Genomic DNA, 26,577 nt, shown 5'->3' with positions numbered 1-26,577 from the left:
AATTTAAATAATACTTATTAGCAAATTAAATGTTGAAGTAATATAACTACTACAAAAAAGAAACAATAAAAGAGGACACAAAGAAGGAGAATTAATTATAAAAAAAGAAATAGTAATTTCCCTTGCTTAGGTTTTCCTAACACTTCTTTCTTCAGGTCTTAGCTTCTATTTTTTCAAATGATATCATCAAAGGAGGCTCTCTTTACCATACCACCCATTCTGTTTATGTCCTCCGAGAACACTAACAGAGCCTGAAATTACCTTGTTATTGAGTACTTCTTTATTTATCTCTGTTCACATAAAAAAGAGGAGATTTTCAGACTTTTCTGAATAATGACGTTATGGTAATAACTGCACATCACTTGTATGTGGCACAGTTCTGGGCACATTCCAATAAATTAATACTGGATATTTTTAAAATAAAACATATTATGACCAGCATTAGTAAGTGTAATGTCTACTATATTAAAATATCAGAGTTCAAAAAGAACACAGATCATCTCAACAAAGAACTTGATTAAATATAATAGCCATTACTATAAAAAATACTTGTTAAACTAAAAGTAATCTACCAAAAATATAAGGCACGTACACAAACATACACACACACACACATACATAAGCAAAAAAAATATATACATGGATACACATGTATATGTGCAGACTACATATACATATCCACAAACATACACAAAACTTTCAAAGTTTAAAAATTAGTAATATTAACTTAAATCAGGAACAAGATGATCAAATCAGAAATAGGAGTGAACAGTTCTAAAACACCTAACCAATGCAATAAGACCAGAACAAAACAAATGAAAAATCCTAAAAGTACAAATATTGAAAAAGAAAATAATGAAATGCCATCATTTTCTGCAAAAGTAATCATCCTTCTAAAAACTTCAAAGTAATCAAATGAAAACTAAATAAGTTGTAAGATCGAGATTAAAAAAGAAAAACCAATAGCCTTCCTATGTATACTCGCAATAAAACCCATCAGAAAGTGTAAAACAGAAAAGATGTAACTCAAAATAGCAAATGCTAAAAAATCCTGGAATGTACCTAACAAGGAAAGTGTTAAGACCTACACACAAAAAAAACTACAAAACTTTACTAAAGGACATAAAAGACCACCCTGAAGAAATGGAGAAGCATACCATGTTCCTGGATAGGAAGACTCAATAAAGATGTCAATTCTCCCCAAATAAATCTGTAAATTCAATGCACTTCTAATCAAAATCCCAAAGGGATTTTTAATGGAACTTGACATGTTGGCTCTAAAGTTCATCTGGAAGAGAAAATACACAAAATTGCCAAAAAATTTTTTGAAAAACAATGGAAGGGATGCCCTACCAGATGTCAAATATGGAATTGACAATAATCAAAATTGAATATTGAATCCAGAACACATATATTTTGGACATTTAACATGTAAAAAAGATGGTATCTCAAAACAGAGGGAAAAAAGATATATCACTGAATTATTTTGTAGAATAGCTATATAGCTGAAAAAATAATTAGACTTCTACCACAGAGTACTTAAAAAATATATATGGATTAAAATCTACTTGAAACATACAAAAGCAATAGTAGAAAATGTTAAGAAACTAAATTGATAGGATAAGAAGGCTTTTCTTAGAAAAGACACAAAAGTCTAGAACCTAAGAAAACACAATTGACAGTCAAAAAATGAAAATTGAAAGATTTAAAAGAACACTGATAGGCTAGGATAAATTATTACAAATTATATTGTATATATTGTTAAAAAAATTATAGAAGTTTAAAATTTCAGTAAGGATAAAAATGACAAAATATTGAAGAAATACAGAGATGCAACTTTACTGGAATCAGGTTAAAAACAAACTAAAATAAAGTATCATTTTTCATCATTGACAAATAATACCTAAAGTTTTAGAGAAAGGTTGGTAAAAACTAAAAATCAACATTTAAAAATGCCTTGGTTTAATTTCCCCTTCTTTTATGTTTTTTGTTTGTTTGCTTGCTTTGGGAGGGTGGCTGCTGGGGCTTTAGCCCAGGAGCACTTTAACACTGAGCCACAATTCCAGCCCCTTTTATTATTTATTTTGAGACCTTAAGTTGCTTAGGACCGAAATTGCAGAGGCTAGTCAAAGTTTCAATCCTTCCTCAGCCTCCTGAGTTACTAAGATTACAGGCATTTGTCACCATACCTGGCTGTGTGTTTTTTTGGTTGGTTTGTGTTTGTTTTTATGTGGAAGTCTAGATGACTGATTTGAAAACTTCCTTCTTTTCTAATATAAACATCTAAGGACATAAATTTCACTCTATGCATAGCATTAGCAACATACAAAAAAATTAGACCTATTCCATTCAATCCAAAATATTTTCTAATTTCCAGTGTGGCTGCCTCTTTGACCCATATTTTACTTTTAAGTAATTTCCAAATATTTGGAGATTTCCCAGATTATCTTTTTGCTTTCTATTTCATTATGGTCAGAGAACAGAAAATCTTTTAACTAAAAAGTCAATATGCCCTGGAAATTTTGTTTAGAATAAATAATTACTTTTACTGTGTGGATTTTAAATGAATTTCATGGAAAGGTAATTAACAAAAAAGGCATATTGTGCTAAATTTTGTTATGTATACTGTACTACAATAAAAAAAAGCAAAAACAAGGAAAAATAATCATCCTTTGTGAGCAGAGTTTATCAAATCAGAGAAAGAGATTTAAAAGTTAATAGAAATAGTTACACTAGTATTTCTTTTAAATTCAATAGGAAAAGGGGGGGGGGAGCCATTCTAAGAATCCTAAAAATTTTAAAGGTAGAATGGCTCTTAAAGATCAAAAGTATCTAGTCTCACACTTACCTCTTGAACATATGTTGGTAACTCTGAAGTGCTCCATCTTAATGTCTTATACTTCAATTCTATCATTTTGCTATATCTATTAAATCTGAACTTTGAACTACATTCTAGAAACTTAAACATTTTCCCTTTCACTCAGTCTATCTGTTCTCTTCTGGGTCATTTCTTTCCTGTCCAGTTCACAGTTAACTGTGCCCATAATTCAAGAGTACTCTCTGGGTAGCTCCCTCAAAATACAACTTCATATGCTTCTATTCTTTGATTGATCAACTAATTTAAATACTGACATGTGCTCTGTATCACCTTGGACCCTTTTGTTTGTTATTAAATTATATGCCAGGGTAATTTCAACCATAAACAGAAGTTTTAACCATGATTACTTCATTGAAATAACTTGAAAAATTTATCTCTTCCCAGTTTCAGCTGAGCTTAAGTTCTGTATCACCTGAACTGCTAGTTATATTCTCCTGGATATATTATAGGTACTTCAATTAAGCATATCTTCAACTGGTATCTTTCTGTACCCTCTTCCTCATCACCAACAAAAAGAGACCTCTTATTCCTCCCATATAGTTTTCTCAGAGGAAAGAAGAGAGTTTTGCCCGTATTATCTTCATTTCTTCAAAGACCTCACTGACCAGAGTTAATATTCCACAGGGGGCAGCAACAACAGGGGATTTCTAATAGGTTATCATTAGACAAATGAATTATAGAACTGTTTATTTATATATATACACAATTGCATGTACATGCATGCATACATACGTATATACATACATATATATAAACCTAAAAGTATTCCAATTCTGTTTAAAATCAGGTCTTATAATTATTGTTAAGAGCTGTCCAATGGTTCCTATTTCACTTAGATAAAAAGCCAAAGTCTTAACAATGTCCCCAAATGGCAAGAATTATTATCTGTTTGGTCATTTATGTAACCTAAGCAACAAAAATAATAACTTTCAATTTTTGGATAAGATCCAACAAAAATGGATATTCTTGGCATATCAAACCATGGTGAACAAGAAGTAGCAGTGGAATACTAGTTTGTTACTAATATTCTAGTTGCTCATTTAAAATCAAACATGTACATATGTGCCATATTTAATAAATTTCAGTATTTATCTAAACGACCAGAACTGTCAGTTATAACTAGTATTTCTCTTATCAATTTTGCTTTATATGAGTCTAAAGGAAAAACCAATTAGAAGGTATATTTTATGTAATGCAATAAAAATAGACTAAAATTATGTTTGCTTGGATTTCCATTAAATTCTAAAATTAAAAAAAACTGGGAAAAATAGTGAACTCCTTTTTAGGTAAGGCTTTTGAACATTTGTATTAGCATCAGTCTAGATGAAATTGAGAAAGAACTTCAAATTGAGAAAGTTTAAAATAAAATGTATATTGCATAGACATTAGTTCCTAAAAAGCTGAAAGTACAGAAAGAAACCAAATACCATAAACAAACAAATGTAAAGCAATGCTCCTCCCTTATTATCAAAAAAACTCATTAGAAAAGGGACAGTCACCTTATGTTTGCTTCTTTGTTTGGAAAACACACAGTAGCCCAAACAATTCAAGTCTAACATACAGTTTATATTAACATCACTTGAAAGACTTTTTTAAGGGGCTGGAGTTATAGCTCAGCTGTACAGCGTTCGCCTCACATGCGCAAAGCCCTGGGTTCCATCCTCAGCACCACATAAAAATAAATAAATAAAATAAACGTATTAAAAAAAAAAAGACTTTTTTAAGGCAAAGAAATGTATCAAGACTAATATTCCTGAAGATATGGTCTCAATTCTAAGTGCTTAAACAAGCCTTTTAAAGATTACTTTAAAAACTAACTCCTAAATAATTTCATTGTGGACATCAAGAATATATAGCTATAGGGCTGGGGATGTGGCTCAAGCGGTAGCGAGCTCGCCTGGCGTGCGTGCGGCCCGGGTTCGATCCTCAGCACCACATACCAACAAAGATGTTGTGTCTGCCGAGAACTAAAAAATAAATATTAAAAACTCTCTCTCTCTCTCTCTCCTCTCTCACTCTCTCTTTAAAAAAAAAAATTAAAAGAAAAAAAAGAATATATAGCTATATAGGAAAAAAATGAAAAACAATTGTCTTAATACCATCTTCTCTAAGAGTAGGTATTTTTGACTTGATATACCAGCATTATACAGACTATGAAAGTGCTTCCTTGCAAAAATCTTAAGTGCGTGGGAAGATGCGCTCTGGAATACTGTGCCACGTGACACAAAAAGTAACTTTGTTAAAGACATTATTGGCAAAGGTACATATAAAAATCTGGATAAAATTACTTTACAAAATGTGAGACTGGTTTAAAAATTACTTTATAAAGTAAGTAGACATTTAAGTAGTTCCTCTATATACTAAAATTTATATTTAAGTAGAAATTACACTGTCCTCCTCGCTTAAAAGTGGCCTCATGATCAACTTCACAGTACTGAAATATTAAGATTTCCATAACTTAGTTGTTTGTTTATTGGTTATTTATTTATTTTGCATGGCGTGATTAAAAAAAGGTCTGCAAACTATTTAGACAATCCCTGGAAACTGACCTGCACTTTGCAAGGTATAACCAAGTAACTCTTATTTTGAAATAAGAGTTACATACATGAAATCAGAATCATAAAAGGCCATGCTCTTGAATTAGGAAAAGGAAAAAAAAAAAAACCTTTTTTTAAAAAAAACTGGCCCTGCTTTAGTTTCTCCAATGAAGTCTTATTTTCTCATCTACTACTTTTGTCCTGTGGTGTCAGACAAGCAGCAACCAGATACAAGATTTGAGTCCCAATGAGTATTTACACAAAAGTTTTGCTTTCATACTAAAAACAGGACTATTTTGCAACTGATTTAAATAAATATAACACTGAACTACCTCAACTTACAAAGATTAAAACTTATCATTTGCATTATTAAAAGATCTTCCTGGGTGATCCAGTAGACACTGTTTAGCTAAATAATTTGGACATATGTCTCAATGATGAGAAAATTTACTTTTGGTTGGTGAAGCCTATCTTTACTGATCTCTGTTTAACCTATTTATTTGATGTTTCACACATCAAATAAAATGCTAGTTAAATTTAATGTTAAGTACTACTTTTTATTTCCATGATTTAAAATATGTGAAAAAAATTAATCTCCAATTAACTCCAATGTCCGATTTGTCGGAATAAATTGACTCATCTCAACTTACATTGGTGTTTGAGTCACCAACTCCCAATCACTCTAAACTGAAAAGCTCTAAAATTTTCTCATCTTATAGGTGCAAATACTTCTCAGTTAAGAGAAAGGTACAAGATAGAAATGCATGTTACTACACAAATACCATTCAAATTTTAGATATCACTAGCTATACAGTAAATACTGTTTACATTAAGGAAATTGAGGCTTACACGTTCTTTACAATATAAACCACTGTGATATAATGCAAAAAATATAGTCTGATTAAGCTTCACATTTTACAAAACAGCACACCAAAAACAACAAGGGTAAGGGAGTAGAAAATAGGACTGAGGATATTCCACTGGAAACTTAACCAATTCTGTATTCAAACATTAAAACATATAGTAATAAAAATACTAGCACAACTGAAAAGCCATTAAATTTCCACAAATAATATACTATGTTAAGCCCAATTCTTGATTTTTAAAAGTAAAGAGAATCCTATCAAAGCACTTCACAAGAAAACAAATTGAGCAAAGGTGAAGAAATTAAGGTAAAAGACATCATATTAAATATAGTCAAGGCTTGGTATATTCAACCATGGCAGTATATTATATAAGTCAGCCACTATTATTTAATAGTATAAAATTAAAAATATTGAGAACTACTGTGTACAAACTAAGGTTTCTTCAGATTTTGACCACCATCATTTCCTCTAACTTTAGGGTAACCATGCACATATAATCTAAATCAAAATATTTTTTAAATTATGCCAGAACAGTAATTATATACTAGAATTGTCCCAAGAATACTGAAATATATGGTCACTGATCTATCTACCTGCTTAATCGTATACAAAACTTACATTATAGAAACATTCAATGCAACAGAACACTCATACTAAATTGATTGTCATCCATTACCTAGAGTAATAATGACAAGATATCCAGTATTATTTAATTAGCAGTAAAAATAAATCTATATACTGAAACCCTTAAATCACCCAAACAAATTGTGTAGTTTCTCAATGCAAATAAAAATCATGTTTGGTTACACTGCAAATATATAAGAAGGAAATTACTCAAAAGCCGTCAACTCAATGTTTCATTGATAAAGAGATTATTTAAGGATAGGTCTAATTGACAAAAATCTTAAGAATTCCCAAGAAACCCCATTACCTTAGCATTAATTTTTAGTGGTACTAATGACTATATTAAGTTGTATTATTTACTTTCTCATCTAATTTGTTGGTATTTTAACTAGAATGCAAACTCTGTAAAAACAGAAAATTAATCTGTTTTTTTGCTGTAATTCAAGTCAAGAGCAGTGCAGGATACAGGAAAGCAATTTCTTGAATGAACATTACACTGAAGATATTTAGCTTTGAAGTAAAGTGCAGGGGCACAGATCGGTAATCCCAGTAACTCAGGAAGCTAAGAAAAATCATAAGTTTGAGGTCAGATACATATCTTAGCAAGACCCTGTTCTCAAAATTGAAAATAAAAGGGGCTGGTGATGTTAGCTCAGTGGTAGAGCATTCTTGGGTTCGATCCCTAAGAGTTTGGGGTGGGGGGGTATTTAACTGTGACAAATCCTTTATTTGGGGATCCTGAGACACCTCCATTCCTCCCTATTTTTTCATCACTTAAAACACTTCTAAAAAAAAAGTATATCCATGAAGTACAACGTCTTCATTTATAGGGTACTATTGCATTGACATTTCATATTGGTTTAGTATATGTACCTTCCAAAACTTGAAAAATGCTAAATATTAAAGTGAATTCTTTAAAGAATAAAGAGCTTTATTCTCCATTTGCACTGATTATGGAACAAACATAATTCTAGTTACAAAATAAAATGATATAGGAAGAAAAATTTTTTCCAAATTATTTAAACAGTGAAAAAGACTATGACAGATTATGAAAACTCCCTATTCAAATTTTTTAGAAAGCATCACCCAGTTCATGTTTGTGCTTCCATTCAGCAATTAATAAAGAAGCAACTTTATTCTCTCATAAAGTTTTTCAGGAAACTTCTTTAAATGCTCTTCACCCATAGTCTCAGTATGGTGGAGTTATACACCAGAATTATTTCTTAAATATACTGATGCCTGGTCCAAACCCTGACTTACTCAATCTGGGATATTTTGTGCTTGGGCACAAGGACAATTAAAAGCTCCCCAGGTTAAGTATCATGGTCAAGGTCAAAACCACTGCTTAAAAGATCAAAATTAGCAACTCCATTATGAAAGTAGTTTATTATATGAAGATAAAACTGGCTTATATCTAATAAAAAAAGCATTTAGTCATTTTAACTGTTGTTGGTTTTTGTTTACATTCAAAACTAGCATTTTATAAGCCACATAAAAGAATCTTTCTCATGCTTTCAATTATTAAGCAAATACCATTAAAATACCTGTAATATTCTCAGCACTGTGCTAGTCACTAAAGAATAAAACTGGATCCCTGATATGTGAAAACTACCTCAAAACATAAAGCCACACCTCCAAATTGATTCCAATAGGAAAATTAAAAGTAATCCAAACATACAAAAATACAGATGTACAATATTACGTTCCCAAGCTATTATGCAATAATATTAGTTATAGTATGTACTTAGAGTTATGTAATAATAAAAAGTGGTACTTCCATTAGATTTAAGGGTTAGGGAAAATATAAACAATATGTGAAGGGGAAAAAGCAAAAACAAATATTTTTATATAATATGATCACAAAAGACTAAAATTGTACATATCTGCAGAGAATGGACTAAAAAAATATCAAAATTTAATACTGTTCACCTTTTAAACTTGCAATTTTAATTTTCTTTGAATCTTTCCAGATTTTTCTATGCTTTCCATAATATTTTATAACTAATAACATTTTCCATCTCATTCATACCTAAAGAGCTAACCACAGGATGATTGCTATCAATAATAATAACCTCAAACAGTTTATTTTATATTAGTTGGGGCAATTTTTTTTTTAATTTTTCACTCAGTATGTTAAGCTCACCAAAGATGTGCAAAGAAACAAAAGCACCTTAGATGATGCTATACAGGCATGGTACACTATCAATAGTTAACACTGACAGATCATTATGCCAAGTGGCATCTACAATGTCACTGCACTGACATGTTTCTATTAAGTATATACTGCATGCACACAAAATGAATTGACTACAAGGAAACAGAAGAGATTTAGAGAGATTTAAGATGTAGCACTCAATTAGCCAAAAAAGATATTTCATTGCAATTTTGCTACAGAAAAGTGGGTTTGGTACAGTACAAATGTCTCCACAAATCAGTAGTTTGAACACAATAACTATGCATTTATAGTCACAACAGACTAACTGGTATCCAAGTAGACAACCCATCTCTTTTAGACAATGGACAACAGGCAAAACAAGGGCATGGCCACTGACAATAACAAAGAAGTGAGATCTGCTGCTTTCCTGCTTTCTGCTGAATCCAGCAGTATTTACCAAACACAGGGCAGGGAGAGGGAACCAAAGTACTACTTAGCTCAGGAGATAAACATTAGAGTTTGGAAAAGCTAAGGTAGCTATAACTTGGGGGCAGAAATTCATGAAGAACAACAGATTGAGAAAAGAATTACTAGGGAGCTGTAAGCTAAGCAAGTATGGGAGACACAGAGATCGAACCAGGCCAAAAAAAAAAAAGGAGAATTTCACTGAACACCTGAGGTATTTGGTAGAGAACCCAGAAAGGCCAAACATAAAAGTGGGGCCACTCATAGACTTCTAGAAAAATGTTCTAAAAAAGCTTCAAAACAAGTGTCAAAAGGATGAAGCTAATTCTCAAGGAACCTAACTACCAGTCAAAAATAAATTCAATACTTCTTAAAAGGAATGAAATCCTAACACTCAACGCTGTAATATCACAATATCCAGCATCAAATAAAAATTACTAGATTGCAAAGAAACAAGAAAATATTTCCCATAACCAGTGGGAGAAAAAGTAGAAACAGGCTCTGAAATGAGAGATGTTAAACTACAAATTAGCAAATAAAGGCTTGAGAACAATTCTTTAGGTATGCTCGAAGATTTAAAGAAAATATGAACATAAGGTGGAGAAAAATTAAGTCTGTGAAACTGAATAATCAAACAGAATTTCTAGAGTTGAAAAACAATATTTGAAATAAAAAATTCACTAAATAGCCTGTAACATGTGATTAGATGTTGCAAAAGAAAAGACCAGTGTAATCTTACGACAGTACAGAAGTTATTCAAATTTAAGCACAAAGAGAAAAAGGTTAAAAAAAAAAAAAAGGACAGAGACAACATTATCTTTGGGACAATATCAAGTGATCTAACAGCATGTCACTGGAATTCTGGGATAAAAACAGGTGGAAAGACAAGAAAAACATTTGAAGAAATAGTCTGAAAACTATCTAAATTTGACAGACTATAAGCTTACAAATACATTAAGTCCAACAAACTTCAAAAAGGATAAACATAAAGAAAAATACACAAGAAAAGTATATCACACTGGAACTATAGAAAAATAATAATAAAGGGGAAAAAGAGGAAAAATGACATTATATACAGAAGTTCTATCATCAGAAGGACTGGAAGACAGAAGACCAAAAAAAAAAAAAAAAATTCATTTAAAGTGCTAAAGGAAAAAAAAAACAACTTTTAAATGAAAAATCTAATATGCTACACAAATATTCTTCAAAAGTAAGGAGATATAGAAATGTTTAGACAAAAATCTAAATTTGTTCCATCAAATATGTACTATTTAATAAAGAAACTCTGGAGCTGGGGTTGTGGTTCAGCAAAACGACTGCCTAGCACGTGTAAGGCCCAAGGTTCAATTCTCAGCACCACATAAAAACAAATAAATAAATAAAAGGTAGTGTGTCCAACTACAACTAAAAAATAATTTTTTTAAAAAGAAGAAACTTTAAAAGGAAATCTCCAAAAAGTGGATAGAAAATAATAACCAGTGAAACTGGATACAAAGTGATAAAGAGGACAGAAATGATATATATAAACATGAATGTCTAACTTTTCTTCATTTAAGAAAATAAATAACAATAATCTATTGAGGCAATTCACAACATACACAGCAATTAAATGCATGATAATAACCAGATAACCAGAACAGACATATATGAAATGAAATAAAGTGGTATCAGATTCTTAACATTATATGAGAAATGATATATTATGCAAAGGCAATGATAAATAAACTAGCACATACATATCGCAAGCACAAGAACCACCACAAATAAAACAGATAATAAGTTAATGGAGATAATAAAATGGAATATTAAAAATATCCACAAAAGACTCAGCATAATCTAACAAATCTTTAGCAGAAAAGAAAAGAATTGCAACCTCATTTCAAAATATACTACAAAGGTATAATAGTCAAAATAATATGGTATTAACATAAAAACAGGACCATAGCAGCATAAAAACTCAGACCAGTGGAAGAGAATAGAGAGTCTAGCAATAAATTCACCCTTTTCCAATCAACTGATTTTCAACAAAGAAGCCAAGAACATTTAACAGTGAAAGGACAGTCACTTCAACAAATAATACTGGGAGAACTAGATAGATATTCATATTTATAAGAATGAAATTGGACCTTTGTCTCACATCACATACAAAAAAAATGACTCAAAGACTTAAATATAAGATGGATCAAAGACTTAAATAGAAGAGTAAGAATTCTTAAACTACTTGAAGAAAACACAGGAAAAATATTCTATGATACTGCTCAAGCAATGATTTACTTGATGATATCACCAAAAACCACAGGGGAAAAAAATAAATGAATGAATGTGTTTACTTCAAACGAAAATGTTTCTGCACATGCAAACAAACCATCAATGAAGTTAGGACACAACCTACAGAATGAGAAGAAACACTTGCAACTATACATCTTTATGAGGGGCCAATATCCAAAATTAGAACATAAGAATTCAATACCAAGAAGACAATTCAATTTAAAAATGGGAAAAGGACCTGAATAAGTATTTATCCAAAGAAAGCATACAAATGGCCAACAGGTATATGAAAAAGTGTTCCAATAATATCAATTTTCAGAGAAACGTGAATTAGAAACACATTCAGATATCATATCCCACAACTGCTAGGACAGCTAATATCAAAACAACAAAACACAGCAAGTATTGGTCAAGGACATAGAGAAAGGTATACTGTTGGTGGAAACAAATTAGTACAGCCATTAGGAAGAACAGTATGGAAGTTCTTGGAAAAAAAAATGAAAGAATTAACGTATGATTCAGAAATCTCACTACTAAAATTATATATCTAAGGGGAATAATATCAGTATTTCACAAAGATAACTGCAATTGAATGCTCACTGAAACATTTTTCACAAAACCCAAGATGTAGGAATCAATCTAAGTAAACTGAATATTAATAAAAATGAATTGAATATTAATAAAAATGCCACACATCAAAATTTGTGGTATAGCCAGGTATGATGGATAAATTAACAAGAATATACGTTATACATACAAAATGATATACTATTTAGCCTTTAAAAAAGAAATCCTGCCATTTGAGACAACATGGATGAACCTTGAGGATATCATGCTAAGGGAAACAAGACATGCACAGACACACATATACACTTATTTGTACAACCAAAAAAGGGTCAAGTTCATAGAAGTAGAATGGGGGAGGGTATCAAAATTTCTGTTAGGAGAAATAAGTTGAGATGTATTTACAATGGCTCTATAGCTAGTAACAATGTATACTTGAAAACTCCCGAAAGTAGATTTTATGTATTCTCATCACAAATAGTTGGTATGAGAAACGATGCACGGATCAAATAGCTCAGTTTAGCCATCATGCCTTACAACATAAATATATACAATTTTTATTTGTAAATTAAAATTATAAACACTAAATAAGGTAATATAAAAGGCATAAACAAAAGAAAAAGAATAACAAACAGGACAAATAGAAAACACTTAATCAGCTTTGGAGGCTGAAGCAGGAGGATGGGTTCAAAGCCAGCCTCAGCAACTTAGTGAGGCCCCAATTAACTCAGCAAGACCTTGTCTCAAAACAAAAGGGCCAAGATGTGACTTGGTAGTTGAGCACCCCTGGGCTCGACCCCAAATAAATAGATAGATAGATAGACAGACAGACAGATAGATACAATTAGCAAGATAGTAAAAAACATAAAATACTGATAATCACATTAAGTGAAGATGGACTAAATGTAGGAAAAGACAAAAATATTAACAAAAAAAAGCAAGAACTATTTGCAAGCCCTCTATAAGAAACACTATTTAAATATAGTCATTTTAAAACAATGGAGAAAGATATGCCACGCAAACATTAGTCATAGAAATGCTGGTAGAACTACTATTAACATCAAAGTATATTTCAGAAAAAATAAGAAATATTAACAAAGCTAAAGATGAACATTTTATAATAAAGGATCATTATGGCAAGAATATATAGTAATCCTAAATTTGAACATATTTCATAAAAAAAGTTCCATATACAAAGCAAAAACTGACAAATCAGAAAAAAATAAACCTCTCTATGTTATATTTGGAGATTTCAACATTTGTCCCAACATCAAGGGAAAAAAATAGAAAATCAGTAAGAACATAAAAAACTTGAACATTATTAACAAACAATCTAATTGACATTTATAGAATATTTAAAAATTACAGAGAATATACTCTTCAGGAATCCAGAGAACATTCACTCACTAAAATGGACCATACTTAGGGAAATAAAGCAACATTTAATACATTTAAAAGAAATGAAATCAGAATGTACTACATTTCCTGGCCATACAAATTAAATTGAAAGCCTATAATATCCTGTCATATTTAGAAATGAAACAATACTTTTTAAAAGATCAAAGAAATGAAATAATCAACCGTTAAATAACCCATACATCCATTCTCAGAAAGGGTTCTTCATCTAAACTACAGATCAAAAATGATTTGATGTAGCTTGGTGGTATAGAGCTTACCTAGCATACTAAAGTATCTCAAGAAAAACTTGCAAATGTGAATGGAATAAGACACTATTTTACAAGGAACACCATTTTTTCTTAGACTATAACAACTCCTTTATAAAACCCAAAGAGAAATTTTTTTCTTAGACCTAAGTTTTAGAAATATGAGATCTCCAAATCACTAGCATACATATCAGAGCTATGGACTACACAAACCTCAAAACTCATCAAGTTTCCCAATTTCACTTTGGTTGCCAGTTAACTAGACCCATGTACATTATGTATGTTTTTCTGTATTCTACTCTTGCCCTGGTCTTTATTTACCTTTGTATTTTTATTTTTTATAGAATATGTATTTATGAACTACTTTAAATTCTTTTAGGGTATTAAGTAATTTATAAAAACATACAAATGATTTTTTAAATTTTTAAAGAGAATCGAGTTCCCTGTATTTAAAAGTTTAGCATTTAATCAAAGACACAATACAGACTATAAAATATTTTAAACATATGAGGTCTCATTTTTTTCTCATAGTGGAAAAGGATGAGGGATAATGCACATCAAAGGGAGAGAGAATAGGGTGTGATATAAGACTTAGAAATAATAATGGTGAAGAGGTTAGCAGACAGGCAATTAGAACAGCAACAGGGTGTTAGATAAGAAATCCAGTTGTAAATTTAATAACTAAATGAAGTTTTAGAAAAACTAAATGGTACAAACTAATTTTAGAGATTTAAGAACACAGCAATAAAATGCTTCTTTGAAACAATAGACAAAAGATTATAATATTTAAAATCTCAACCAACAAGATCACCTGGGTTGATTTACATGGACATTAATGACTTAGTTCTACTTCCTCATTTCATAAGTTCACCTAAAGTCAAGAACAATTCAAAGATACTCTCAAAGAAAAAAATATAAAAGATTATTCACTGTACAAGAATAACTTAAGATAAAATGGAAAACAAACATTCACCATGTTCAAAATACAAGCCTAGGTAACTGAAGTCATCAAGAATAAAGCTATTCACAGAAAATCAGACTATAATATTATGCACTCAACACAATGAAATAGAAAGCCCACTAAATAGTACTTAAAAATTAATACCAACATAATTCACATTCTCATTTATTCAACTTTCTAAAATATATATTCTTTAGTAATTCATAAAATATAAATTCTTCATAAAATATAAAATGATAATCTGTCAAAATTTTTTCCAATGACAAATGATGAGCTTCACACTAATATTTTGGGCACTGTGTATAGTTTATAGAAGAGAGTACTTTTCTATCCAATGTTATTTCCCGTTACTTTATTTCATGGAGAAAACCAAAAACACAATAGGAGAGAAACTGAGAAAAATATTTGAAAAATATAACAAAATATTGTACAGCTGTAACACAGAATCTTTCCTTTGTGAGGAATTATGGCTCAGTGGCAGAGCGCTTGCCTAGCATGTGTGAGGCACTGGGTTTGATCTCCAGCACCACATTAAAGAAAAAAAAAAAAAAAACCTAAATAAACAAAATAAAGGTATTTTTAAAAAAATATCTTTTATTTTTTTCTTCGTACTGGTGATTGAACCCAAGGGTGCTTGACCACATTAGCTATATCCCCAGACCTTTTTGAGCCAGGCTTTCCCTAATTTGAGACTGGTCTCAAACTTGAGATCCTCCTTACTTATTTTCCAAAGCAGCTGAGATGAAATTTTCCAAAGTGTGTGATCACTTATATGCAGCACATATTTTGGGGAAAATCATAACTAATGTTTTCTTATGAAATACAAGAATTTACAAACTATATTTCCCAAACTTGCTTAGACAGTTCACACAAATGTTTGTCTTATGATGGAAGGTCATAATTTATAAATATAGAACATGTGACAAGGACAGAGGAAATGGCAATTGGACAAATTCAAGGTTAAGGATAAATTCCAGCTAAGGATAAATACCAGTAAGATGAAAAAAGTTAACAAATTGAAAAGGTCTGTGTGAAAATAAATTAGGATGACAGCAAAATTCAAACACCAAGTGGCAGATCAAAATCTGGACAATCTGTAGCAAGAAAAAGAGTGGGTACCAAAGCTGAAAGAAAGAGAGTAAATGACAAAAAGACCACATAGCATAAAACACCAAAGCAGTTTAACAATGGTCCAACACTATTTCTTATCTAAGAGTCCTTTAGAATTTGGAGGCAGTGAGAAAAATTGGCCTTCGAAAAGTTGAAAAATGGAGATGTAGATGTTACTTACTGAGATTTCTCTTTTCTAAGCAAACATATTTATTCCAACACCAATATTCAAATTGTGATAAAATTATAGTATGCATAAACATACTATATAAACAGGAGGAAAGTATAAAGTAAATTTTAAATTACTACTTTGCTACTATACAAAAAAATTTGAAACAACTTAGTTTTCAAATAATATAAATATTATCAGAATCTTATTTTTCACTTTTATAGACAATATAATACTGAACAAGTCTCATGAGAAAAATCTTTCTTGACTGCATGAAAACCAAAGTGACACTTGTGACTGGAATGAATAGAAAGTAAATCTATAGCCTTCAAAATGAAAAATATTCAAATTTGGCAAATACTTCATATTATTTGTTTTGCTTGCCAAGATGAGTGATTAAACAATTACAATTTATGAACTCCATTCCTAATCATTCAGTAGAATTGTAACATAAAACATTTAATAGAATTTACAAATGCATGCTAGGTTGAGTGACACATATCAATAATCCCAGAGACTTGGGACGCTGAGGCAGGAGAATAGAAAGGTATAGGTCAGCCTAACCAATTTGGCAAGAGCACTATCTCAAAAAATAAAATAAAATATAAGGGCTAGACATACATAGCTTAGTGGTAAAATACTGGGGTTAAATCCCCTGTGCATACCTCTCCCGAAAAAATTACAAATTCTTTTAAAATTTTTCTTTATTCCACAAGCAAAACAATTTTCTAGTTATTTCCAGTTTCTCCTTCCACTATGGAGTCCCCAAACTCCTTACTTTCAGAACCTCTGAAAGACTAGGATAGGACTTATAATATTAAAGCAACATTTAAATTACCACACCAAGTATTTTTCCACTTCTTAAACTTGCTACATGGTATATATATATATATATATATATATATATATATATATATATATATATATATACAAGTGTCAGAAATAAAGTTGGAAATATTTAATAAATTTAAAACAATAAAATGGTAAAAGAATATCTTTCAATCAAGTAGACTAAGTCTAAATCTTAGCACTGTCCCCTTACAAACTATAAAATTTGGGCAATATATTAGTAATCAATAGTTATTCAAGTGTAGTCCACAGGATCTATGGCAATCCCCAAGACTCTTTCAGAGGTCAAAATTATTTTTATAATACTAAAATGGCTACATGTGTGTTTTACCATGTTGACATTCCCACTGATACAAAAAGCAGTGGTGGGTAAAATTGCTTTTTAACTCACATCAAGACAAGACACAAATCTATGCTAGTTAATAATCAAATATTCTTCTGTGTCATGCACTTATAATCCTTTAAAAAGTGATGGAGATGGGGGGGTTCAAGACCAGTTTCCTTTATGAAGCAGGAAAAAGTATTAATTATTAAAATGTTCAACCTTAAGTAGATGGCTTTTTTAACATTCTGTGTGACAAACCAGGAAGCACTTCTGCTACATACTAAAGTATCTCAAGAAAAACTTACAAATGTGAATGGAATAAGACACTATTTTACAAGGAACACCATTTTTTCTTAGACTATATTTATTCAAACTTATCTGTCAGACATTTTCTCAAAAAAAAGAAAGAAAAGAAAAAGTACAATAAACCTATCATTTAAAAAAAATTTACATTCTGTGTTTTTAAAGATTAAATTCCAGTTTTAGCAAAATGAGAATTTTGGAAAACTTATATTTGATACTATGCAAGTCATAGCTTCCCAGTTTCTGAATTCTCCAAAATTAGTGATATTAGGAAATGTGATTTAAAAAAAAATACTGTAGAATTTTAAGTAAGTATTTTCCAAATGAAGTATATGATGTTACAAAATCATGCATTGTTTTGATACCTTCCAAGTACAGAATAAACCAGTGAATTTTAATTTAACATAGTTTACAAAATTCACTGATATTTTTTCAGATTTCACACTGCTACTAATCTTTAAGAAACTACCACTCCTCCCTAAGTGGTATTAAAAAATATCCACAATTATTTCAAAGGGCTTTGAACATACTCTCCCCATTTTTATCCTCATATCAGATTTTTTTCAGAAACTTCAATCAAAACAGTGTATTGCAACAGCTTTACTCATCCCTGAGGCTCAAATTTTCATCCATCAAAGGGGGATGATAACAGAAGCACAGTATTGAAGTTATCATTGCTTTAAAAAAGAGCATTTATTTAAATGTCAACTCCTAAGTGCTATACTATAAACATTTACATAAATTACTTCATTTGTTCCTTAGAAACCTTATATGAAGTAGGTACCAGACTCCTCAAAGAATCAGAGGATGAAATAAAGCAAGGATTTGTGCAACACTTGACACAGATTCATTTATAACTTAAATACCCAATACATGGTGGCTAATTTGCTAATTACTACTGCCATCACACAATTATGTGGCCATCCTACTTATGAGACAAATCCAGCTAGTTATAAGGCTGATTCCATCCAAGATCAAATTATCAATAGTCAAGAATAATCCAACTACTCACGAAAACAAGTTATAATCTCACAGACATTAACAGGAACACCTCATGAAAAGTCATTTGTTTTGATAAATTTGGAAGCTACATATAGTAAACCAAATCAATGGTTAAGTAGGACTTTGATACTCACCTATTTTGTAATGATCAAGTTATTTCATGTCTGAGTTCTTTTAAGTGTCAAAAAAAATTAAAAAAAAAATCCCTGAATTAAGAACCAGGAAAGTGCCAATGTTTCTGCATAGATGTACAGATAATACATAATAAATTAATTTACAAACTTCTAGTTACACTACCTTTTTTTGCAAGCCATCTGGAATCTCCATATTCCACTAAAATATGTCTTTATGGGGATATTAATTAACATAAATGTATATATTAGCTACCTTCTGCTATTCTCCCATGCATTCTCCCAAAGCTGATATATGAAAGCAATGTTGTAACTTCTGCCCAATCCTTCCAAGATAAACTAGACTTCCAAATAAGAGCATCCACAGTCCATTACATACTAGTTAGGAGCATGCATGTTTAATACATATAAGCATGTGTATATTATATACATATATACACTGTTTTATATGATAAGGATAAAAAATCATCAAATAAAAAGATAAAAATGAGATCCAGAGAATGTTGAGAGCCACAGACTCTTAAATATATATATTACAGGAGACACATAAAAAAGACAATCTAAAGATGTAGATAAAGGATACAAGATAGGATACTGGCTTTCTAAGGGCACTGCTGAAAACAGGTTTCAAACTATTCAGATAGAGCCAATGAAGTAAAATATCAATATTCACATCTGCATGCAACCTGAATTCAAGACTATTTAAAATACCAATAATAAACATTTATTTTTCTGCACTTTCCTTTTGTGAAACAAAATTAGCTGGACTAACCTTATGGAATTTCTAAAGTGTCCAGCACACTGAAGGTTCTTAGTAAATATGTGAGTGTAATTATGAGATTTTATGGTCCTACGTAATTGGACTTAATTCCAAAACTTTTCAATAAATGGGAAATATTCCTTGTAATGACTCAAATAATTTGTATATTTTTTCCAACTTTTTAATCTCTAGACCTACTTATTCTTATCTCCTAAGAGTTACTCCAACTCTTCCTAGTAAAAAATGTCACCATGGTTACACTAAATATAACTTTAGAAATCCATAAAAGATTTACTGGTATAGCATATTAACGGTATACATTACATAAGCTAAAACATTTTATAGGATAAAAAGAAATATACCAAGAAACTGTCAAACGAGGCTATTAATTACTTGGGAGAGTTGGTATCATTACCAAAAAATAATGGTAAACAGCAAGTGGATTTTCCCTGTTTACCCACCATTTACTACTATTAGTCCATAGTCCTGACAAATGGGCAAAAGGGGGGGGGCAATAACTTCCCTGTAACTCTTTCAATCTTATTTAAAAATCAAAAACAAAACAGCCCTCTGATACCAAGATAAATACAAAGCAAGAAAAAGTTCTATAATAAACCTATTTACTTTGCTTAGATCTGACCCTTATTCAGTTCATATCTAAAGAGCTCGGTCAAATCTCCAAATCCATTGTGCCTAAGAAACAACCACAGAGTAAGGGCTTTATCTTACTAGAAATATTCTTATCTTCATAAAAATTGCTTTTTTTTTATGTTTCATTTTTGCAGTTCCGGGGTTCAAATCCAGGGTCTACTGCAGGCCAGACAAGTACTCTATAACTGAGCCACATCCCCAGCCCAAAATTGCTATTTTTAAAAGTAAAAAAAATCAAACACTATATTCTGACAAAAAGCATCCTGAATTTAAAGTACCATTTAAGTATTTGTGAAGATGCCTCATTTCTAAGTCAATTTTTATAGGAATATATGGTAATCAAGTTTCTGAAATGTTTCCTTCTGTTCAGAGTGTTCATATTTTTAAAAAGTCTACTTATAAACCTCAGGTTCATATACATAGTCCTTGGTCATACAAATTTAGGATATACAAAAAAAAAGATCAAAAATTTGGAAGACTTTTTCTTCCTATTGATTTAACTACTAAGACTCACATCAAAATGTTAAAATTATGATCATGTCTCAAGAAAAATAACAAACAGTATAAGAAATAAGTATATGGGTTCTCATCCCTATTATTTTTAACTCTACCTTTATTTATTTTCCTATTAGAGTTCCTTTTACAGAAAGGGGGCAAAGGAACAGAAATAGGTTATTCTCTTTAATTCATTACCCTAAACATTTGAAAAGTAATCATATAAACTGAAAGCAACCTTTTCTAGTTTAGTTACCAATTTTAGAAACTTCCATATTTTAACTAAAAAAAAAAAACTTAAATTCATGTGGGTATATATAATAAGCAATCAGTTTAAAAGTAAACCACACCACAGTATTATGAGAACTAATTTGCACTATGTTCACTTACGACACTATTCCCTTTTACCAAGATATTATAATAAAAGCACCTTTAAAAAAATTCATGATTCAAAGGATCAAGCTACAAAAACAGAAAAAAAACAGAAGTTCAACCTTAATTTAACTTAAATAGAATCTACATAAAAATTCACATTGTGAAAATAGGAAACAACCCTCAAATAGCTCAAAATATAAAATTGTCACTTGGTAAGTGGAAAAAATGTCATTATTCATTTTCAGACCTTTATACAAGGAGGTAACTTCTTAAATTCATTTTTCTGGAAAGCTTATTAAATACATATCTATTTACTTACAATATGAGGTGCTTTAGAAAATAACACATTTCACCTTAGAGTTACTAAATGTATTGTCTGCACTTTTATTTTTAGCATGAGATCATTATAAGTACTTGTCATTTTGGAAAATAATGTTATTATTATTATTATTACTTGGAAAATTTTCACATCTAGCCTACTCATTATAAACACTAATTTAAATATTATGATTTAATATTTAATATTAATATTAAAACTTAATATGGTTTAATGCAACAGGTAAAAAGAAACCAAGTGAATTAAGATAGATAGATGGAAAATCAGGACCAACAATTAAAACTGCAGAGGTTATTTTAATAATAACAATGAATAAATTAGGTAATACAAAAACTTAACCAATTTTAATGAAAAGCTAACTATAAGATAGTGTTTTTAAAAATCTGTACTTAAAAGCATAAAACTATGCCTAAGTGGATTTTTTTTCACCAAAAATATATAAAACTTCTAGAATCTATTATATGCTGAAATTTTAAATGGCCAAGGAAAAAAAACGTTAAGATTCATCAACATCTATATTTTATTTCTGTAAAATCCAAAGCATAATTTTAAGTGCAAATTAAAATGTGTCACTATAACTTTATAATCTAATTAGAATTTTAAAAACTGAGCCACTAAAAAAGTCACATGACCACTCATAATTACTAAAGTCTCTTGATGAAAGTGTAAACAACTACTCCTAAGTAGATAATTTTACCACATTGTTTTTAAGGGAACTCACTAATAGTACCAAAGGAAAGAGAGAAAGAGGGAGGAAGGAAAGGAAAGGAAAGAAGAATGGAAACTAACCACAAAATAGTTTTTAGCAAAGGGGGGAAAAAGAGTATGTTGGCAGGTGTCTGCAAGGAGGTAGATAATACAATGGAATCAGTTTTCATTCCGCAGAACCACCATGAGACTTGCTGCAATGTCAGCTCCAGGCACACACTGAGGGACTCCAGAAAATGCTCATTGATCATGCAGCACTTTATAATGCGCATAGGCTTTTTTCTCCTACTAACCCCGCCTAGCTTCTCTTTGCAGCTTCTCCTAAGCCCTCTCCCCACAATAAAATCTTTTCCTGGAGACAGCGAAATAGTTAATAAAAATTATCCTAGCAGCCTAAGTATTAGGAATATCACTCACCATCAGAAAGCCTCTTTATCTAAATTAAGCAGGTTTTTTTTCTTAATGAGGAAAAAGAAAAACAAAACAACAACAAAAAAAAACCTACTACCAAGCAGATAAGAAAATGAGATTTAAGTTCCTTTATCTATAAATACAATTTTTGGTAGTATACTCTAACTAAGGACAAAATCAATTATAGTTTCACCTTAACATGTATTTCCTTGATTTATACAGATTTTTATAAAATTGATGCAGTTGGAAATATATATATAATTTGAAATTCTCACAGCTTGAATTACTGGAAAATTTTATTGATAGCACTCTAGCATTCAAACTCTAAAATTTTAGTTTCTAAAATTTTAAATTTCATAATGTACTTAATAGTAATCAAAGTCACATGAGAAATCTAGGATCAGAGTGTACCACCTAAATTAAGCAATTAGCTTTATATACTTAGTTTTAAGATAAAATAACCAGCCATTTTTAAAGAGTTAATTGGAAGCACAGCTTTAGGCTTAGATATGTAAATGAATTCTAAGACATAAAATACTAAACCTACTCAAAGCTGCTTTGCAGACCCCACCTTCTAATGAGTTAATCTAAAGGTCACCACCACACAAGGCTTTTTATTAAGTCCAAACCCCCTCTCCGTTTTTTATTTCCCTACTGAACACGTATCTGCAATTTATGAAACATGAAGTTTAAATAAAATAATTCTAGACTTATATGGTAATAGTGTGAACCAGACTAACAACATTCTCACACGGAATAAGGTCTGACCGTGTCCTGCTTTTATGCTCTGCCTCTCTTTTGCTCTCTCCTCTAATCTACTCATCTGTAAAATAATTCCAGCAGATAAGATTTCTTTGTTAAGATTTCAACTTTCATTTCATTTACAAACCTAACCCTACCTCAAGAATGTCTTCTAGAACATATGCTTCCATTTCAGCCGCTGTCTCCACCATGTTTTATCAAACTGCCATGTTTCTTACTGCACTATGATTAGATCATTGCCAGCAGGAACACTCCTCTGTGTCAGCAAGGGAACAGGAAATGGAATGTTCTATTACATGCCTAAAGCAGCTTAGCTGTTCACTAGCCAGGCATCTACCAAAAGAGCAGGGGGTGACTCACTGTGTATTTTTTAAAGACACAGAAGCTCTATTCCAAAGCAAACTTATGTCAAGTAATTTCAAAAGACAAAATAGATGAAGTCTCTTAGTTTGCCAGTTCAAACTTCAAAATACTAAGATTTCCAATAAGAATTATATGTGTGCGTGTGTATGTTTTTTTTCTTTTTCTTTTTTTTTTTTTTAAGTCATTTAACACGTCTGGCTTCCTGGTTGAACAAAAGAGGTTGAAGTGGGTTACACAGCGATTTATCTTTGGTGAAACCTTGTAGTGAGATTAATGGCTGTATTAAAGATGCAAAGAAGTAGGGAAGATAATGTTAAGTTAGGAATCTGCAACATTAGCAAGTGGATTATATAATACTTGAGAGGGTAAGAAATAATTAGATTTTTTTTCTTTTAGTGGTAAATTGGCTTTCAATACACAAGTTTATAAATACCTATGAGAATGAGATTAACATTCAACTGATTTTTGTTTACTAAATCAAGAAATTATACACCATGGGTACATTTACTTTCTGGTAGTACCTTTAACTTCATTTACTAACCAAATAAATGATCTGCTTTTCCCTTAGTAGACTTTTAAAAAGTAGCATAAGAAATTTGGCATATGTACTCTATCAACAAGATAGGTACAATCAACAAGAGAGGCACGATTTCTTCTAAAAAGGTTTATATGAGGGACTGGGGTTGTGGCTCCGTGGTAAAGCGCTTGCCTAGCATGTGTGAGGCACTGGGTTCTATTCTCAGCATTACATATAAATAAATAAAATAAAGGTCCATTGACAACTAAAAATATATTTTTTTAAAAAGTTTATATGAGATGAAATTGGATAAATTATCTACTACTTAGTTTTTGGCATTTAGGAAGAATTAGTAGAATGCTAGGCAATGTGTAGGTATTTTTTTAATACCTACACTTTTTCAATACATGTTATCAAGCCCTAACAACCCATCTATGTATAATGATTTAAAATAATAAATGTATTATTGTGCCTTTTTAAATGCTTTGTGAATACCAACTGACTTAATTCTCACATTAATCATAAAAGGTGCTATTATTATCACCATTTACACATGTGGAAACTAGGGCACAGACAGGCTAAGCAACTTGCCCAATTATTCCCAGCTAAACTAATTCAAGTGAGAAGCTAAGACTTGAATGTAGGCAGTTGGCTCCAATTTCTATCTTCACAATCACCAACTATATTGTCTTCAGATGGAATTATTCTTATTTTATATATAAGGAAACCAAGACTCAGGGTACACAGTTATATAGGAGAGTCAAACTCAGATTCAAATCCAGAATAGTGTGACTCAAAAGGATTAAGTGGAATTAATGGTAAAGATATAACTGTTTTCCTTCAGACCATACTTATTGTTTTCATTTATGCATATGTATGCGTGGTACTTGGTGGCTTCTCAAACAAAGTAATTTCTACTGTTGCCACTTGGCTTAAAAAGGAACCAGTGAACTGCCTTTTATTATTTCCTACCCTCCAGGTCAATTATTTCTATGCTTCAAAGAGATTTAGGAAGCTTTAACTTCCATCTTTTGACTAAGTAATCAATAGCTTCCATCTTTTGACTAAGTAAACAACAGTCGCTCTTCCTCAAATGTAAGCAACCTGACTCAGGATTAAGAATCTCATAATACAGCACTCATTTTCCCCATAAGCCAAGAACAGACTTCCCAAAGTCTTTGAAAAGAAATGAGGACCCCTAAGACTCAAGTCAACCAAACCATTTACTTTGCCCCTTCTTTCTGTTCTGTTTATAGGGTACTGCTCTTATAAAAGTTTTCTGTTAAATTTTTATTTATTTTTGTTTGGTTGGTAGTACTGGGGATTGAGCACACTCTTCAACTGAATTTACATCCCCAATTCCAAGATTTTATTAATATGTGATTATGGTTTTCCTGTTTTATAATGGGTATCAACTGTCCCCCATATCGACTAGAAGATTGATGAAAGCAGAAACACTTAATTTGCCAATCTGCCAATGCATACCCAGGATCAAAAGTTTTACAGAGCAGGCACTCATGTATCTGTTGATTGAATAAACAAATGCAAGAATAAAGGAATTATCAAATGTCCAATAATGAATTCTAATCCCTTTTAAATTATCACCACCACCACCACCAGTAATGATTAGGGTGATAATGATAAATGTAAAAGGAAATAAAGCCCAGGGCCTTGTGTATGCTAAGCACACAGACTACCTACCACTGAGCATACCCTAACTCTTACTAAAAATAATTTTTGATAATGAAAACACTTATTCTTTGACTATATTTTGTGCTTTCTAAAAGCACAATTTTGGGGCTGAGGCTGTAGCTTAGTGGCAGAGCACTTGCCTAGCATGTGGGAGGCACTGGGTTTGATCCATAGCACCACATTAAAAAAAAAAAAAAGTTATTCTCTCAATCTATAACTACAAAAATTTGTTTTGAAAATGTTATTAAAAAATAAAAGCACTATTATTAATATCATGGCCTGTTTTGTTAATAACGATGACCTGTGCCATAGTACAAGGCAAAAGGAGATTCATATCCCTGTGTCTTAACATCCATCATCATAAAAGTGAGCCAACTTCAGTTCAACCTCACTTGACAGACAAAACAAAAATTGTCTTCCCATTTGTCTAAAATGGATATCAATGGCAAAACACCTTTCAGGTTTTGCCAGTGGCAAAGACGTTAAAGTGTAAATAATAGCTAAGTACAAAATACAAATAATATAAAAACAAATATGTGAACCACCACATAAAAATAATATAAACTCACAAAAGAAAATATTGACTAAAATAAGATTCAAATGTCCACAGTGAAGTCTCACAGTAAAAAGGAGGA

At 31.0% G+C, this 26,577-nt stretch overlaps 1 protein-coding gene across 6 annotated transcripts in view; it reads right to left on the bottom strand.

The window, feature by feature from the left end:
* Positions 1 to 26,577, bottom strand: part of Ankrd17 (ankyrin repeat domain 17) — a 149,375-nt gene that overhangs the window by 93,944 nt on the left and 28,854 nt on the right. The window contains exon 1 of one of the 6 annotated variants that reach the window (XM_026402592.2): positions 23,508 to 23,584. The exons of the other annotated variants lie outside the window; for them this stretch is intronic. Coding sequence (XP_026258377.1) covers positions 23,508 to 23,561 — 54 coding nt within the window. The 5' untranslated portion in view covers positions 23,562 to 23,584. Of the gene's footprint in view, positions 1 to 23,507; positions 23,585 to 26,577 lie in introns of those variants that run through there. 6 annotated transcript variants of the gene reach the window in all.

This window comes from Urocitellus parryii, chromosome 10, assembly GCF_045843805.1.
Source record: "Urocitellus parryii isolate mUroPar1 chromosome 10, mUroPar1.hap1, whole genome shotgun sequence".
In the NCBI taxonomy this organism is placed as follows: Eukaryota; Metazoa; Chordata; class Mammalia; order Rodentia; family Sciuridae; genus Urocitellus; species Urocitellus parryii.
This window is presented reverse-complemented; position numbering and strand designations above follow the sequence as displayed.